Source organism: Crinia signifera, chromosome 3, assembly GCF_055691185.1.
Source record: "Crinia signifera chromosome 3, ASM5569118v1, whole genome shotgun sequence".
In the NCBI taxonomy this organism is placed as follows: domain Eukaryota; kingdom Metazoa; phylum Chordata; class Amphibia; order Anura; family Myobatrachidae; genus Crinia; species Crinia signifera.
Window position 1 is genome coordinate 60,105,878 of NC_139219.1, and position 17,819 is coordinate 60,123,696.

A 17,819-nucleotide genomic window follows, 5' to 3' on the forward strand; every position below is an offset into this window, starting at 1 on the left:
ATTGTTTACAAGTGATAATTTAATTAGCTCATTTAGCCAAGTCCTAGTAACAATGACACAGTCATTACATTCATTAATAAATATTTGCATCATAGCAAAAAATGCACAAGTTCCTAGAAAAGTATAAACATGATTATGAAAAACGGACAGTATTGAGATATATATATATATCTAAAAAATGAAGGCACTCGGAGACTGTCTAATGAAGCAAATATTTCTGTATTGAGGGTTTAGTACTTTCGGGAGCGTGCTCCCGTCCGTACTAAACCCTCAATACGGAAATAATTGCTCCATCAGACAGTCTCTGAGTGCCTTAATTTTTGGACATTATATATATGTGTATATATATATATATATATATGTAGAGGTATAAGGTTAGCACTCCAATGAGCCCAAGCTAATCTGCAGGCTTGATAAATGAGGGTTGCAGTAAATCCGGTGCCTTCCAAATCCAGCTGGATCTCTCGGTGCAATATCAAAGATGTGGGGCGGCGGCACTCAGGCAAATAAAAGCACGAACAGACGGTGTTTAAAACCAACGTTTCAAAACCCTAAGTTTTTTTTATCAAGGTGTAGCGTGAGAACACGCTACACCTTGATAAAAAACCTTAGGGTTCTGAAACGTTGGTTTTAAACACCGTCTGTTCGTGCTTTTATTTGCCTGAGTGCCGCCGCCCCACATCTTTGATATATATATATATATATATATTGGATGTATTGGACTCCAAACCTGGAGTACCCAGGAAGGCACCGGCACCTACATTTGTTTTGGTGTGTTGCTCTCAGTGTGGACTATATATATATATATATATATATATATATATATATATATATATATATATATATATATATATATATATATATAATTTTGAAAATGTGATCATACAAAAAAAAAAATTGTACCATGCTTAAAATGAGAACCATACTGAGCTCAGCAGTGAATATCTGTGCATATTCTTTATAAACCTAAAGTCTATTATTGTATTTCTTTCCAAAATAAAAATGTACAAAAAGGCATCTTAAGGTAAGTTTTATGTTCCCCTGAATTGTAAAAATATCCATGGATTCATTATATTTTTGATGATGTCCCTTAACTTCAAAACAGGTATCAAAGTTTATATTAAAAATGCACTAGCCTAGCTAGAACATCTGGTCAACAGATCTTCTACATACCTCAGTGACATCAGCACGTATAGGACTGGGGTCGGAAAAGTATGCAATGACTGGCCATGATGGCTGTATCACATCAAGGACTACACGTGGTCACCAGACTAGTCCTGTAAGTGGTCTTCAAAAGTTATGACATCTATTGTTGATATTTAGTAAAAAAAAAAAAAAAAGTTTCCATACATCATGTTTGTTAATTGTGTACATCATTCCTAACCCGTGCGACATTCTACCTATCCATTCTATCCAACAATCGTGTCCAAGGGAGAACCTTGTGTAGGCTGTAGATACCTTTTAGTTGCTCTCCTACAATAGAGCATATGGAAGTTTCAGTGGAAGCTGGGGACTACAGTGTCATCATGGCTGGAGGCAGTTTGGCAGTCCTGCTCTGCCTTACTAATCATTTTATCATCCGTAACATTGTTCCCTGGTTACTTCTAATGGTCATTTCATCTGAGGATGATTCGGTACACAGAAGGAAAATATCCTCATACAGAAGATGAAGATATTGAAAAGATACATCCACATTGGGAATGGCACCTTCAAGGCTGCTCACTAACATTTCTTGGACAGCAAGTTGTTATCCGAATGTCTTTGATTCTAAAACCCATTCCACAGTGAAGTAGGGCCATTATCCAGCCAATTGGACCATGCTCTCCAGGATAATCAGAAGAATGATAAATAACCATTATATCCGGCAGGCTGGCGGTCCAATTAGGCTTTGAAACAAACCCCTCATTCTAAATGTGCTACGGGTTTGACATACCCTTTGATAAATCCTCGATGAAGCGTTCAAGGTCAGAATCAACGCTACAAAACTCAACTTGCGTTGTTTCCATGAGATCCGCTCCAGACTGATGTATCATGCTGTTATGCGGTACTGTACTAAATGGTAAATCAAAAAAACCAGCTTGTGGAATACTGTGGCAGGATGGTGCGTTCATTCTACTGGAATCTCTTATAAATGCATCACTGTAGGATGACCCGTACGTGCTATTTTCAATGGATGTGTAATTGGGTTGTGAGACACTTGGCATACAATGGGTATTGGATAAGCTTTTCTCAGGAACACTGTAATTGTTTTTTTGCAAAGTGGTATCTGTAGTTGAATGAAACACTGGATTAAACTCCACACGGGTTGTAGAAGCCTCCAGAGGTTTTCTTATCTGGTAAGCCTTCTGCTGAGCAGTGTTTCCTGTTGTTAGCATCTTTACAAAACTAATGTTCTGGTGATTAGTTGGATTAGCAAGCGTGCTTGTACTTGGCCAAATGCTACTAAGAAAGGTCTGATTACCAGCCGGGATGGAAGTATTCCTGGGTTCTTGCAAAGGGGGCATGGTGAAAGGAAATCTTGGAGCTGCGGATCCGGCCACAGATTGTACGCCAATTGACGGCTGCATACATGTCTGGTTGACAATTGGCTCTGTGAAAATGAAAAAAGAATAATAAGTAACGGTTAGACTGGCCCCCATCCTGAGTCTCCACCAGACCGCACCCGTGAGCGAGGAAACTAGAGATGCCGCTGCTGGAAAGCGAGAGACCCGGCAGCAATGAGTGGGAGAACTAGAGGTGCCGGCACCAGAGAGCAGGAGACTTGGCACCACTAAGCAATGTCCCATACCACTGCATTCCCCAGGTAGGCCCTTTATGCCCCGTACAGTTAATTATTAGGGATCATAATAAAGGTTTTAGAAAATGACATGTCAATAAGGCATGGCTGCACTTTCCCCAAACAAGCTGGAAATGCAGCTGCATTCTTTAGAGGAATTATACACAGAACAGATTTATACAATTAAGATTTTTGTATTTTTGGTGAAAATATGTATTTCTTGTTTTCCCCCGAACTAAATTGCACAAAAACATGCTGGAATCAAGTTTCGATTATGGGTACATTATTAATCGAATGTGTTTTAACAGATCAGGCGCTTAGGGGAATATTTACTAAGATGGGAGATCTATTTCACATGGGATGTTGCTGCGGGCAACCAATAAGAATCTACTGCTTATTAATTTAGCACCTTACTGAAGATAATAGATAGTATGTAATTGGTTGCCCGTAGCAACATCCCATCTGAAACAGAACTCCCATCTTAGTAAATTTCGCAACTAATTACCGGGTACAAGCCGGTTTCTTGCCGGTTCGATCCGGTAATTAGTGCGATGTGAAAGGGGTTACTGGGTCTCGCAAATGGGTTGCTGTGCAGTGTGAACAGGTTAAACGGGTCGAGCGACCAGTTTCCCGTTCACACTATGGAGGAGGCAGTGCTTGGAGCAGCGCCAGCTCTAAGCGCTGCCTCCTCCCCCGCCCCCGATGATGCGCAGACTCCCCACCGCGCCCCCGGATGACATCAGCGAACCGGCAATAATGCCGGTTCGCTGAGGGGATGTGAACTCCTCAAAATGCAGGGTCGCACCGGGACTGAACTGTCTCAAAGTCCCGGTGCAACCCTGCATTTTGCGATGTGAAAGCAGTATGATACCCCTTTCACTTATCAACCCAGGATTTAGCTCAGTGTGAAAGGGTCTTGAAAGAATATTTCGGGATGAACATCCTGGGATTTCTACCCAGGTCCTGACCTAGGGAAGATTCCAGAATCGACCCGGGATGCGGTCAGTGTGAATGGTCCCGTACCCGGGATTGGGTACATGGGACTTTAAAACAGCTGCTGATTGGAGCTTTCTTGGGCTCACAAATGCTGATGTCATCCTTCAGAGCCCTGGAGTCCATTTCTAATGACATGCATATGTATTTGCAGGGATTTCCTGGGATCAGTGTGAATGGGGCTGTCCCGGGTCGATCCCAGGTCTGAGTGCAGTGTGAAAGGGTACATTCCCGGGTAGAGTCCCGGGAAGCATCCGGGAACACATTCCCGGGTATGAGAGTGTGAAAGGGGTATTAGTGTCTCTGGAAACTCTTGGCCAGATTGATGTTTGTAAGTAAAGCAAAAAGAGGAGGTAACTGTGTCTGGAACAAACCATGTTGCCACGCAAAGGAAACAAATACAGTTATATTATTTTCTGTGGAGGGTAAATACTTTTTCATTGCAATTTAGATTTCAGTTTCATCACACCCCACCCAAATCTCACTCTCTCTGCACAGGTTACATCTGCCCCACCTGCAGCGCAGCATGGTTTTACTCAGTAGTTGCTTAACCCACCAACATGAATCAGGCCCACTGTGGCTATATTTCTACTTCTAGTATCTTGTAGCCTATTCATCTAGTATTTTTCACCTGCATATATATTAAGAAATGACAAAGGGGCCCTGTAAGCATTTACACATGCATGTTTCCATTAGTTACAGTATGACCACGCTTCAAAAAGTGGAGAGTGATAAACAACCAGCCAATCAGCTCCCACCTGTCATTTTTCAAACACAGCCTGTAACATAACAATTAGGAGCTGATTGGCTAGCGGTTTATCACTCCCCATTTTATAAGGAATCATACCAATACCTAAACAGTTTACAATATTTTATTGCATATGGACACCTGTACACTAAACTCTCCAGAATATCAGGTTTTCAACAGCTGTAACCGATGGGGTGTATAACCGACTAACGAAAACCCATTAACACTATCTTTATGTAAAAATGTCTAAAACATAATATACCTTTTTTTATTGGTCGCTCTCTACCAGACAATGATGATAGTGTTGCCATAGGCTTGGTTCCTTTATGAAATTGTTGGTCCTGTAGATGATCTGCAATACACATGACTGGTTATTTAGACAATGCATTATATATAATCAGGGAAAAAGCCATAGCAGACACACGTGGGGTCTTTCCGGACAGTGGTGGTTTGTTTGGACAAAAGTCTGCATACTGTAGGTCAAGCAGTCTGATCACTTGGAAGCCTGGTAAGAATATTGGCCACTGGCCACACACACGAGTGATGGCGGATGGGCCAAGAGGTTTTTATCTGCCATCAAATTCTTCTAGTCATCTGCCTACAGCATATATATTTAATATATTCATTCTGGGGTATCGAATGTACATTGAGAATAACCTGATTATCCGACATAAAGTCTGGCCAACACTAGTTTGGGTGATTGGTAACAAGTTCCATGTGGCCTTAATCCGACTGAAGTTACTGTCCATCCCTACCACCAACTGATGCCTCACTGAGACTATGGAGACCTAAAGTGCCCTCACAGAAGTTGCTCATCGTTATAATCTCTATGCCCTAATAAAATACAGACATGTTATGATACACAAAACGCTACTATTACTCACCCCAAAAATGATATAGCACCTCCTCATTTTTTTTCATTTTCTTTGCATAATGGTCTAAATAAATGTCAAAACAAAAATACATTAGTACAGATGCTCTATTGTGGTAAGCAGTAGCATGAGTAAAGATGGCCATACATCTACAGATGTAGATGGTTGGAACAAAATCCTGGTAATATCTGAATGTTTGCCAGCATTTCAAAGCAAATGTTCAACTGTCATTTGCTCTCATCCATTACCAGGATTTTGTTCCAACCAGTCAGATCTGACAATAAATCTGTAGATGTATGGCCAGCTTAACTTAAAGAGTTTTTCATATTTTTCACAGCTGTATTGTCAATGCCCAACTCCCATTCACAGGAACTCTGATTTGAGAGAGAAACAGGTTAGATGGCTGGGCGGCAAGGAAGGGGGATTTGTCATGAGAATTTTGCTCTTGATTCATGTTTGTAAGTAATGCAAACAAAGGACACAATAAAATCATGCTGCACTGCAGGTGGGGCAGATGTAACATGTCATAGATTTAGATTTGATTTCGGTGGGTTATATTTTTTTCTATACAAAAATACTGGAGGCTTTTCCATGTAGACCACAAATGTTAAGGAGCCTTATTTTTACACTGCAATTTAGATTTCAGTTTAAACACACCCACCATGTAAATATCTCTGCACATTTTACATCTGCCCCACCTGCAGTGCAATATGGTTTTGCACAGTTGCTTTTTTTTTGCTTTACTCAAATACATAAATTAGACCCCTGCATATACTCCCAGGAAGTCCAGAGATTAATTAATCCTAGGAGTACTCTGTAATCCCTCCCACTTCCCTAGTGAAGTGGGTGGGGGATTTCTCACCTGATTTGCTACACCATGGTCATGCCGTAGCTGTGTGATGCTGCAGATTGGGGTATTGAACAAAAGGGGGCAGGGCCAAGATGACACCAATCACAATGCCTCCTGCTCTTGCCACTTGGACTTCCCCAAAGGGTGAGTCATGTAAGTAGGCATGTATGCTCTCCAGCAAGAAATGTTGACCCTTATTCAGATCTGATCGCAGTAGAAATTTGTTCTCAAAATGGGCTAAACTATGTACACTGGGGCAGATGTAATATGTATAGAGAGAGTTAGATTTGTGTGAGTTATTTTGTTTCTGTGCAGGGTAAATACTGGCTGCATTATTTTTACACTGCAATTTAGATTTCAGTTCCAACACACCCCACCCAAATTTAACTGTCTCTGCACATGTTACATCAGCCCCACCAGCAGTGCACATGGTTTTGCCCATTTTGAGAACAAATTTGTACTGCAATCAGATCTTATCTGTATCTATGATAAGTAGATAATGGGCAGTATTCAATGAAAAAGTTCTCCGTGCATGGAGAGCGTTTTATTTAGCTCTCCATGCACTCTCCGTGTTCCGGAGGGCTCGCTGCCACTCCTGCTCCCTCTATTCAATGTGGTTAAGACTCGCCGCCACTCGCGGCGAGTCTTAACCCCTGCAGGGAGCAGGGAGCTTTCAGGGAGCCGGAAGCAGCCAGAGAGATTAAAGTCTCCCTGGCTGCTCCAGAGGACTGTGGAGGGGAGGGGGGCTCTCCAGGATCCAGGCTGCATCCCCCTATAGCCAGCGGGGGACCCAGTATTCACTAAACCCGTTCGTGCATAGTTACGTTCGGCTGCAGTGAATATATGAATATCTAATGAGCGGCTCGAGCGCTCGGGCCCCCTGCTGGCTGCACTGTGTAAAAAAAAAAAAATGTAAAAAAATATTTTTTTTTAAATTAAATATATATATTCATGTGCTATAAGCACATGAATAAAAATAACATGCCTCTTCACAGGAAAAAAAAACTGATTTTTTTACACCAAAATTTAAAAAAAAAACCTTTACGTTCAAAAGTTCACATTCCAGCTCTCCATCAAAAGATGGAGAATTGCTACACGGAGAGAGACGGAGAAAATCACTTAAAAAGACGGAGAATATTTCACATTGAATAGGGTTGCTCGCTTTTGGAGAGCAAAATGCTCCATCCAAGGCGAACAAAGCACAAATTCTCCACAAAACACGGAGAACTTTTCTCATTGAATACTGCCCAATATTATGAACAAGAAGTCTAAATTAGCAACTGTGTGAAAGTTTTGTTTTCCCTTCCTGTGGATCAATAAAATTTAAATTTATGTTTGTTTACCCATGTCAGACTGCGAACGGGAACTTTTTTCCCAAAATTAACAAATTATATAGTAAAGTAAAACTCGTCTTAAATTTTCACGTGTTTAAAAAGAATACTGTATAAACTGTACAATAATATAAACTTCAAATAGAATGCAAGTCAATATTGGTAAAACCTGAGATTGTTCTCATTTTCTTTTTAGATATTTTAGCTAGAATTTGGAAACACTTCAACGTTGCTCACCTTGTTCACACGGAATGTATCTGAAATCCATAGGCTCGCTGACTTCTTGGTCGGATGGCCGCTTAAGCTGCATTTTCACTGTTGTGACATCGGTGATATGAAATGGAAATGCTGGAGTCTTAAACACAATGGCGACTTGGCGGTGCACATCGGCTTGCCCAAACTGTCCTTTGTCTTCCCAAGTGTCGGTAAAAAAACGTACCTGTATGTCATCTACACAGAACAATGACCGGAGGTAATGAAATTAGTGACCATGTAAATAAGAAAATACAATGTTGCAATTATTAGAAAACCAAAGAATGGATTAGGTAAGTTGTGAGCAACGCAACTGATTAGAGGTGATATCTATAGCAAATCAATTCACACCATTACTGCCATGCCCATTAATCTGTATACACCATGCACCCCGCAATAACCAGTTCTAACTGTATACACCATGCACCCCACTATAACCAGTTATAACTGTATATACCATGCACCCCGCAAATACCAGTTCTAACTGTATACACCATGCACCCCATTATAACCAGTTATAACTGTATATACCATGCACCCCGCAATAACCAGTTATAACTGTATACACCATGCACCCCACCTTTTTGTAGGAGGGGGCTGCCACTGTCCTAGATGGTGCCTGTCATGGAGCTTGTCACTTCCCGGACGTTATCGGCAGAACGAGCCTGACTGCTTGTGAAGTCAGGCTCGTTCCGCGAGATCCCCTGTTTAATGCTGTAGAGCCCAACAGCCCAAAATCCATATCCCCAGTCGGAAGATGGCTGCGGGAGATTGAATACCCCCTATATGGTACCTGAAAATGGGTTATTTAATACATGTGAAGGTGCGTACACACGGGCTATAATCCCTGGCAATATGGTCGCTGAACGACCATATTGCCAGCGATTGGAGTGTGCATCGGCGATAAATCGCCGGGTACATGCTCCCGTTTTTAGCCCCCCTTATGAACATAAGCTCCTGCGACCAGCTGATTCCCCCTGCGGCTCCCCCGGCAGAGGTTCCCTTTCATCAGTGACCATCTCTGGTGGCTGATGAAAAGGAGACACTGAGCAATATATCACCCCCCGTGTGTACACAGCTTTAAAAATAGGCTATAATTGGATAGGCCGAAAGTACTATTGGGCTGAAAATCCTGTTTTTAATGTGTGGTAATTTAGAGCATGCCACAGAACCTGTATATTTTATGTTTCCCTGATTAAAGCTGTATGGCTTGATTGGAAGTATTGCAAAACTGGAAGCAAATGAACAGATGCTACAGTATTACATGGAAAATAGTATTTAGAGCTAGTGAAGGTACTAGTGAGTATTACACTGTTAACCCTTTGAGTGCCAACATCTCTTTGAGAGATGTGCAAAATATTTGCTAAAAATGCCAGCGTCGCTCACATTTGTTATATAAATTCAAATAAAAAATGTTGTGTAAAACAAGATTATATTTCCTATATAAGGTAACATTACTGATCATTATAATGAATAAAAATGTTTGCTTGGCAATTTTCACACCTATTTTGACAACACTTTGCACTAAAAAGGTTAACCCTTTGAGTGCCAATGTTGCCGAGAGAGATCCTCAAAATATCTGCTATAAATGCCAGCGCCGCTCACAGCAACTCTTTTTTTTGGGTGCAATATTTCACTAAACATCAATTCATTGACATGGCTGTATTTGTATTTATTTATACTAAGAGAACAGTCGCTGTGAGCGACAGCTCATTAACGACAGCATTGATGCGGGATCACGGCAGAACGGGCCCGACTTCAAAAGCTGTTGGGCCCGTTCTGCCGATAACGGCCATGGATTGTCGTTATCTGGGCCACGCCCCCTTTGTGCCCATTGGCAGGCGGAACATTGAATCCCGTCTGTCGTTATGCGGTCAATCTGAACGGGCCTGGATCACGGCTGTCGGCGGGGATCGACAGCCGTGATCCCACTTTTCATACCCCCAATAGAATCGCAAGTGAAATAATTAGCTCCACCTGTGGATCTTTTAAAATGTGTCAATGAGTAACCTGGAAAATGGGAACTGTGGACTGAGTTTGAAAACCCATGGACTAAACTATATATTAAAGTGTAGTTCTCACATTCAAACAAAGCCAATGTGACCATTTACTGTCTGTTTTATTGTAAAAGACAAGTTATAGGACAAAGATATTCTGACCGTTGCCAGTACCACACATAACCATAGCAGACGGTCCACACCATAACTCACCTTTTTGAACTTTGTCACACAGCAGGAATATCTCATCGCCCCCCGCGGCACTCCCGCAGTTCTTATTTACCCGACATATCCGCAGTTCGGCCGTGTTGGGAGCGCCTGCAATGGCAAGGTAGTTTAGTCCTTAATACATTTTTTTAATATTTGGAACCATTAAGAGACATTATTACATTGCACTCTAGTAAAGAAAACACGGCAAACATACAGAAATAAAATGTAACAGTGTGTGTAGTTATGTTATAATTGGTTACTCATGAACAGGCCCCTGTCATGAGGAGTATTGCTTAGTGCCAAACATGTACTGAAAAGAAAATGAAGATAGGATTTGGCATTTTCTGATCAATCCCATGAGATAAATCTTCTGGAAAAAAAATGACAAAAAATCGGATGGATTCACTCCCGGGAAGGTCCAGGGGGAGTTCAAGGGAAATGATATCCGACTTCAGGGTCAGACACATCGTTGTAGTGTATCGGGCCATTAAGGAGTCGCAATAATGTATTCACATCACCTAATATTTGAGATTATCGCCAATGCGACTTTTGCATTTACCAATAACACTGTCCCGACACGATTGTGCTTCACTAGAGTAATCTATTGTGTACATCTTGGTGTAATGTGACTTTAGCATTAACTATTAACATTGTCAAGCCAAGCGTTTTACTCTTTTGCTACCCTCAGCTCATTTGCTACGGTTGCAGAGATGTGTACATGGAAGTGCATTTTCAGGTTCTTTCTACGCATTGTGCTCTTAATGGAAATGCCTCCAAACTCCATGCTTATACAATAGTGTATAGGTGTAAAAAAAAAATCAAGGCTTCTTGATTCAAGATCCAGTGAAAACAGCCATTGTTATTCCCAGTGGCGGCTCTCACTTCTGTGTAGGAGGGCTGCTGCTGCTGGTCCCCGTCGCTGATCCCCGCTGCCGATCCCAACCCCCATCGTGGTCATGGGACCGGTGCATGCGCAGTAGCTTATTTGGTACTGCGCATGCAGTGGTCCACCGCCTCTATGGGCTGCTTAGACAGCAGTCCATAGAAACATGTTCACGGTCCCAGATCCAGTACATGTGCAGTATTTATGGACTGCCCCCGCAGCAGCCCAAAGAGGCACCCCAGAGGGAGGGAACACCTCCCAATGGGACTGCCTTGGGTGACTGGCAGGTTGAACTTTCAATGGGAAGTCACTGCCAGTTACAATGAAGCCAGTGCAATTTCACAGACTGCATCTGGCTTCAAACAGTGGCGGATTTTACCTATGGGGGCTGCAGCCCATTGGTAAAAACTGCCGCTGGTTATTCCTAAATGACTTCGAAAAGTGATTATTAGAACATAGAAATAAGCATCTGGCATTGCCTGAGACATGTCTGGCTGCAGGCACAGTGACATAGGGCCCCACTGTTTTACATCAGAAAATAAGAACATAGAATTTATTTCAACCTTAAACAGGTTTCTGAACACTTAGTGAATAAACAACATCAAACAGCTTCTATATAATGCCATAATAAAATAAATGGACTTTGAAGTATGGTTAAACGAAAATCTATAAATGGACTTTTTGATGACATAAGATCAAGTTATATAGTTTATGGGTCTAATGCTGTACGCACCAATATTTGCCCCTATACTATGTTTATTTCTGCAGCAGTGTTACTGAAGCCGAGGTATGACCAGCAACACTGATGCTAAAGGTGCCCATACACGTCACAATTATTGTATACAATATTGTATACAATATCGCATCTCATCGCATCTCAGTTTTGCGATGAGATGAGATCTAGTACAAAAAGTATGTGCAGCACATACTTTTTGTACTAGATCTCATCCCAAAACCAACATGCGATTAGATATACAATATTGTATAAAGTAATTGTAACGTGTATGGGCACCTTAAGTCAGGCTGAGCTTCCCTGGCTGTGATTTGCATTGCTCTGGTGTGATTACATTACACATTTTCCATTACAGAAATTTTCCATTGAGCTAAAAATCCCAAATTTTTGCATATGAACGCGCACCTACCTGGGAATTTTGTCAGTGGAAACTGGTACAAGGTAAAAATCCCTGGTAAAGTGACCCGAGATTTTTAACCGGGAATCAAGCAGGGATTTAGCGGGTAAAGCCCAGGTAACAAGCTGTGGAGGTTGACCATTGTGCAACCGCCTCCTCCTTGATTATTAGTAGATATCTATGCATGTAGATAAAAATCAAATGTACATGGATTTGGATTATGCTATAAAAAAAATCAAGAAGGTTCTTTGCTTCTACTGTGAAAATAAAATCAACAGAATATGTGTAAATAAACTTACGGTTGTCATATATTGGGTTGGAAACAACCGGAGCCAAGGCAATTGTATAGTTTCCATCGGCATCAGAAAGGAAGACTTGGAAGCATAACCGTACGACATTCAGGTCATAGTCCTCAATAGTCAGCAGCTGGTCATTTGGTACTGCAGGGGAATATACAATGTACTATTATATGATCACATGTATATAGCAAAAGACAATGCCCAGGCTGTATATCAATGAAAATAATATGAAAGCAGCCTTGTAGTGCTTACACAATAGGGGTTGATGCATCAAGCAGCACAACATGTGGAGAAGATTTTGAAAGGAGAAGTTGCTCATTGCAACCAATCTGCGTCTTCCTATATTCCTACGATTTTATAGAATTTACTGACAAATGCTACCTCAAAGCAGATTGGTCGCTAGGGCCAACTTCTACAGAGGTCCAACTTCCCCCATCCTCTTCACAGCTTGATACACCAAGCCCTATACTCAATTGATGACAGGAAATTTGTGGGTGTGGTAGTGGGTGTGGCTGTGGGTAAGATCATCATATTCCTGTTCACCTGTTTTTATACATTTCCCTTAATATACTTTAGCAGGAACGTACACACCTTTAAAAATAAAAAATGTAATCAGAAGTTGAAGGTGACTATATACAGGACATTATATAAGGAATAGTAAAGATGTGGAAATGTTATTTACAATATTGAGACTTGATTTTTTACTGCAAAGTGAAAGGTCCACCAGAGAGTCAGGAAATACCATCATAAATACACGTAACACTCAGTGAGTTAATATTACACCTTGTATGTGTGCATGTGTCCTACAAGGATGTGCAAATTAGGGGACAAATGTAAAAGAGTGTGAGAATCAGAAATTGAGAGATTTGGGGAGAATCTTCCCATATTTTTTCAAAGTGCCAATCACTTACATGGCAAAATCAACCTGTTTTTTCAGTGTAGATGATCGCCGATTGAAAAAAAAAAAAAAATAGGTAAACTCTCCCCAAATCTCTCAATTTCTGATTCTTAAACTTTTACACACTGGGTGACCCGGCTTTTTGTGCTGAGCGATGTGCAACAGCACAAACGCTCAGCACAAAGGGGGACACCTGCTCAGCACACTGCGATGCTGTGCTGAGCGGGGCTTTGCCTATTTTTATAATAGGCAAAGCCTTGCTATCTGTGGAAAGCCAGTGTAAGCACTGGCTTACCCAGCCGGCGACACCGACTCGTGGGACCGTGCATCGGCATCACTGCAAGGCATACACATGGAGCGGACTAGTCAGATCGCTTAGAAAAGGCGCTGAAATCACCCTGTGTATATGCCCCTTAAGACCCTATTACATTTGGCACTAGGTGTTAGTGGCTGTAGAGGTGAACTTTAAAGCTTTTGAAAATTCCCTTTATACTAATTTACGGCCCCTTCAGAATGCAGGATATTGTCTATTGGTGATGCAGTCAAGATCCCGGCAGTCAGGATGCCAACGTTCACTCAACGTTAGGTTTAGGCACCTGCATGGTGGGTTAGGGTCAGGGGTTATGGTCCGGCTGCAGGAAGGGAGGGTTAGGGTTATGGGGGGTAGGGAGAGAGCAAGTACAGTATACTTACCTGACCCCTGCTGGGGTTCCCGTCTCCTTGGATGCCAGAGTCGGTATTCAGACCACCGGCATCAAGACTGCCAGTCTTCCACATGTATTGCTTCTGTTGTCTACCTTGACATTTTCATGACTAGCTGCCACAAATGTGTGAAAATAATAGATACCGAGTGGTTGCTTTGGGAAACTAATTCCGTTTTTTCCTCCCATGGCTTGATACATCTCTCATTTTGTAGTGTTGTGCTTCAATGAATGCTTCCCTGTCTGCCGGGGACAATATATAATGTATCTCTCCACCCGATACACATCCTGCTCAGGTAACGGCACCTGAGTAACAAGAACCCTTTCCCGGATGTCTTCCAACAAAGCAAAAAAGCCTAGAAAAATGTTCTCTCTCTCTCACGTACTCACTAAGAAGGACAAATGAAAGAATACTCTATTTTTAGGGGCATTTCCTGCAAATGATGGTAGTTTAGCTCAATAAGCTATTTAAAGACTGACTGGTCTACCAGACCCGCAAGTACCCCCATATGTAGCTGGAAAGTGTACAGTTGGGAGAGCAGCACTGACTCATTCATGGCAATAACAAGCATTGCTGAGATTTGTGTGAATATCACACGGAGCTTTTCTCAAAGGTACAAGTGAGCACAGCACCTTTCCTGTGAGGTTTCACAAGCTGTGAGGATACTCCCACATGCTAGCAGGTTTGGAGGGTATGCAGTCTTTAAGTGGACAGTGTCTAGGTTGACAGTGAAAAGTCCGAAACAAGTGGTTGACACTCAGCAAATCTACCGAGAAAGGAGTCGACATGCATTAGGTCGACGTGGTCAAAAGGTCGACATGGGCAAAAGGTCACCATAGAAAAAGGTTGACATGAGTTTTCATAGTCATACTATGCCCATGAATGAGAATATAATATTGTGCTAAGCGCAGCGTGGCACCGTGCCCGAAGCATGGCGAGCGTGGTACACTAATAAGTAGTAATAAGACCTTCTTCCTGTGGACCAATAGTGGATGGCCTTTTGATTGTCAACCTACACACTGTTGACCTAACAATCCACACCTGGTTTTGGGATATGTTGTTGCACTGGGATGGGCTTTAAGGCTCTCCCTAAGCAGTGCACACACACACACACACACATATATATATATATATATATATATATATATATATATATATATACAGTAGCAGGGGAGGCGCGGCACTCTCAGCAAAATAAAATAAACTGCAACAACAGTAGTAATAGCAACGTTTCAATGCCACTTTATTGGCATTTTCATCAGGCTCCAATAAAGTGGTATTGAAACGTTGCTTTTACTACCGTTGTTGCAGTGTATTTTCTTTTGCTGAGAGTGCCGTGCGTCCCGTGCTACTGTATCCAAAATCCAGTGAGGGCACCCAGCGCAGTAACCAAGTGCAAGTTTCTGTGGAGTTGCTAGTCTATTGCATATATATATATATTTCTAGTAGCCAAGAAATAGTCCGTCAGTGACATGCGCTGAGGTCAATGGCTGGGGCGGCACTGGCTATATCTTCTTTTTTATTGGTTACCAGTAGCAGACTTATCATATATATGATCCCTTTACTGACACAGATCTAGTAGCCTAATGCTGGTTGCACACTGACTGATATATTGGGCTTTCAAGCAAACAGACAATATATTGGTGTGTACCCCCCTATATGTCTGTGAACGTCATTCACAGATGTATCACATCGGCCCTACAGCACAACCAATGGGCGATAAATACATGCTAATCCTGTTCTTATTCAGAATGCTATAACATTAACATGTACAGATATATATGGTAATACTTCTAGATATGACAATCTCACACTGAAAACCTGGCTCTTACAATCACACTGTTTTCATTGTTGATTATCTACTACTTCCAAAACTCTAAACATACTATAACATCTAAATATGATATAACGAAGAATACACCTGGCTGAATAAGTGCTAGACACAATCGTGCAATGCGCGGTACCGTTGGTTGAATGGTTGGTCTGCTAGTCGTGGTTGGGACCTGATTGCATGTGCTTTTAAGCATATGTAATAGGTCATTGGAGCGGTCTGCCACCTTCCCCCGCAATCCGCCTGCCACCTCCTTACCTGGCATTCCTCTGCCTTAAAGGAGAAAGACGCTAGAGTACATATTTGACCTCTAGCGTCTGAACACAGCGCTATATTCTCCTGGCACTTCTGTGTAACGCTGCAGCGCTGTGCTCCCTGTCAGATGCTAGAGGTCAAATTTGACCTCTGGCATCTTCCACCTCTGAGGCTCCGAGAACCCTTGGCAAGGCATTAATCTTCGACAACAAGCATTATCCCCTGACAACAAGCATTATCCCTTGACAAGGAGCATTAATCCCTGGCAATGAGCATTAACCCCTAGCAACTAGCATTAACCCTTGGCAATGAGCATTAACCCCTGGCAACGAGCACTGACCCCTGACAACGAGCACTGACTCCTTGACAATGAGCATTAACCTCTGGCAGTGAGCATTAACCCCTGGCAATGAGCACTGACCCTTTGGATGTATGCAGCAGCTGGATTTTACGACGGATTGTGTGCACATTGTGAGTATATTGTGTGTCCAAAAACCACCAATTCTCCCGGGGAGTTGAAGGAAAATCTGTACACAATCATGATTGTGAGGAGGTCTTTCTGATGTATGGCCAGTTTTACAGCTTAGTTTATCTATGGCCCTGTGCTAGCAACTCCTACTTTTATGATAATTTTTCCACTCGCTTGCTACTTCCTCTCACTTTACTAACAGCTATGCAAATGAGTTATAATATATCATTGTTATATATAACTAAATGTAAAATCTATCCAGGCGGTGAATGGCATCACCATATAACTGTTCCACCTTATATTATATATTTCTATCTAAAATCTCCACTTTTACTTCTTGCTTATTTACAAAAGATTTCACTACTCTAGTTTTGCACAAATGTCCAATGAATGTGAACAAGCTTCATATAAAGTAGGTTTTGCTAACTGTAGTTTCTATTAGTTATTTACCTCAAAACCACCAGCATAACAGCAGAGGAAGCATCTATTGTGGTTTGATGCAAAGGTAATGTCACCACAATATTAAATGTGTAGGAAACCTTTTGGAGGCTGACACAGCCCACTACATGTTCCTCCGTCACATTCGTCAGTCCTTTTCAGGCTAATTTTAGAATCTTAAATGCACATTAAATGTTACGTTGATATGGTTAAAGCATTAACCATAGTATACAGTAAAACTGACTTCCCATACACCCACAAATAAAGTGAGAGGAGAGAAATTCTGCCCACATGTTGCACTACGTATGCACCACGCACGGTTACGGTGGCAAGTCTGCTGGAGTTGTAGTTTTTGATCATCAAGAGACGAAAAGTCTTTTGCATAGCTATATTTATTATGAAATATATATTAGCAAATGCATCGTAAACATAGGCCAAATCAGGAAGTTGATCATGGCTGGTCCCAGTTCAAAATGTAATAATTGAGGTCGGATTGGCGTCCGGTAGCCAGAGCGTCAAGCGGTGGGAGGGGATGTTTCTTTGTTACACATCAGAACCATCGCATGGTTCTGAGGGGAAACGGCAGTGGGGGGGAGGGGGGGAACGGGTATTTTGCTATCTGGCATTTGTTAATCTGTGATATTTGCAGCTAACCGAGCCAATCAAAAACAGACCCATATTGTGCCCCCCCTCCAAAAAAAAACAACAAAACATACATACACACAGTAGAAACAGGGACGGTCAGTGCAAATCACTGGTGCAGAGATCTGTGCTGAGTGATCTGTGCTAAACTACCTCGCTAAGCACAGATGCTCAGTCACCCCATGTGTATGGGGCATAGAAACACAGAAGTAAAATGAACATACTGCGGACCTAGCAAGGCAG

General features: G+C 41.9%; 1 protein-coding gene across 1 annotated transcript in view; it reads right to left on the reverse strand.

Moving 5' to 3' along the window:
• Positions 1-893: 893 nt before the first annotated feature.
• REL (REL proto-oncogene, NF-kB subunit) overlaps positions 894-17,819 on the reverse strand; it is a 47,496-nt gene continuing 30,570 nt past the window's right edge. Inside the window, exons 6-11 of the mRNA XM_083174615.1 lie at positions 12,342-12,482; positions 10,033-10,137; positions 7,808-8,020; positions 5,402-5,455; positions 4,780-4,869; positions 894-2,590 (exon numbers count right to left, since the gene is read on the reverse strand). Of these exons, the coding sequence (XP_083030741.1) occupies positions 1,917-2,590; positions 4,780-4,869; positions 5,402-5,455; positions 7,808-8,020; positions 10,033-10,137; positions 12,342-12,482 (1,277 nt within the window). The 3' untranslated portion in view covers positions 894-1,916. The remainder of the gene's footprint in view (positions 2,591-4,779; positions 4,870-5,401; positions 5,456-7,807; positions 8,021-10,032; positions 10,138-12,341; positions 12,483-17,819) is intronic.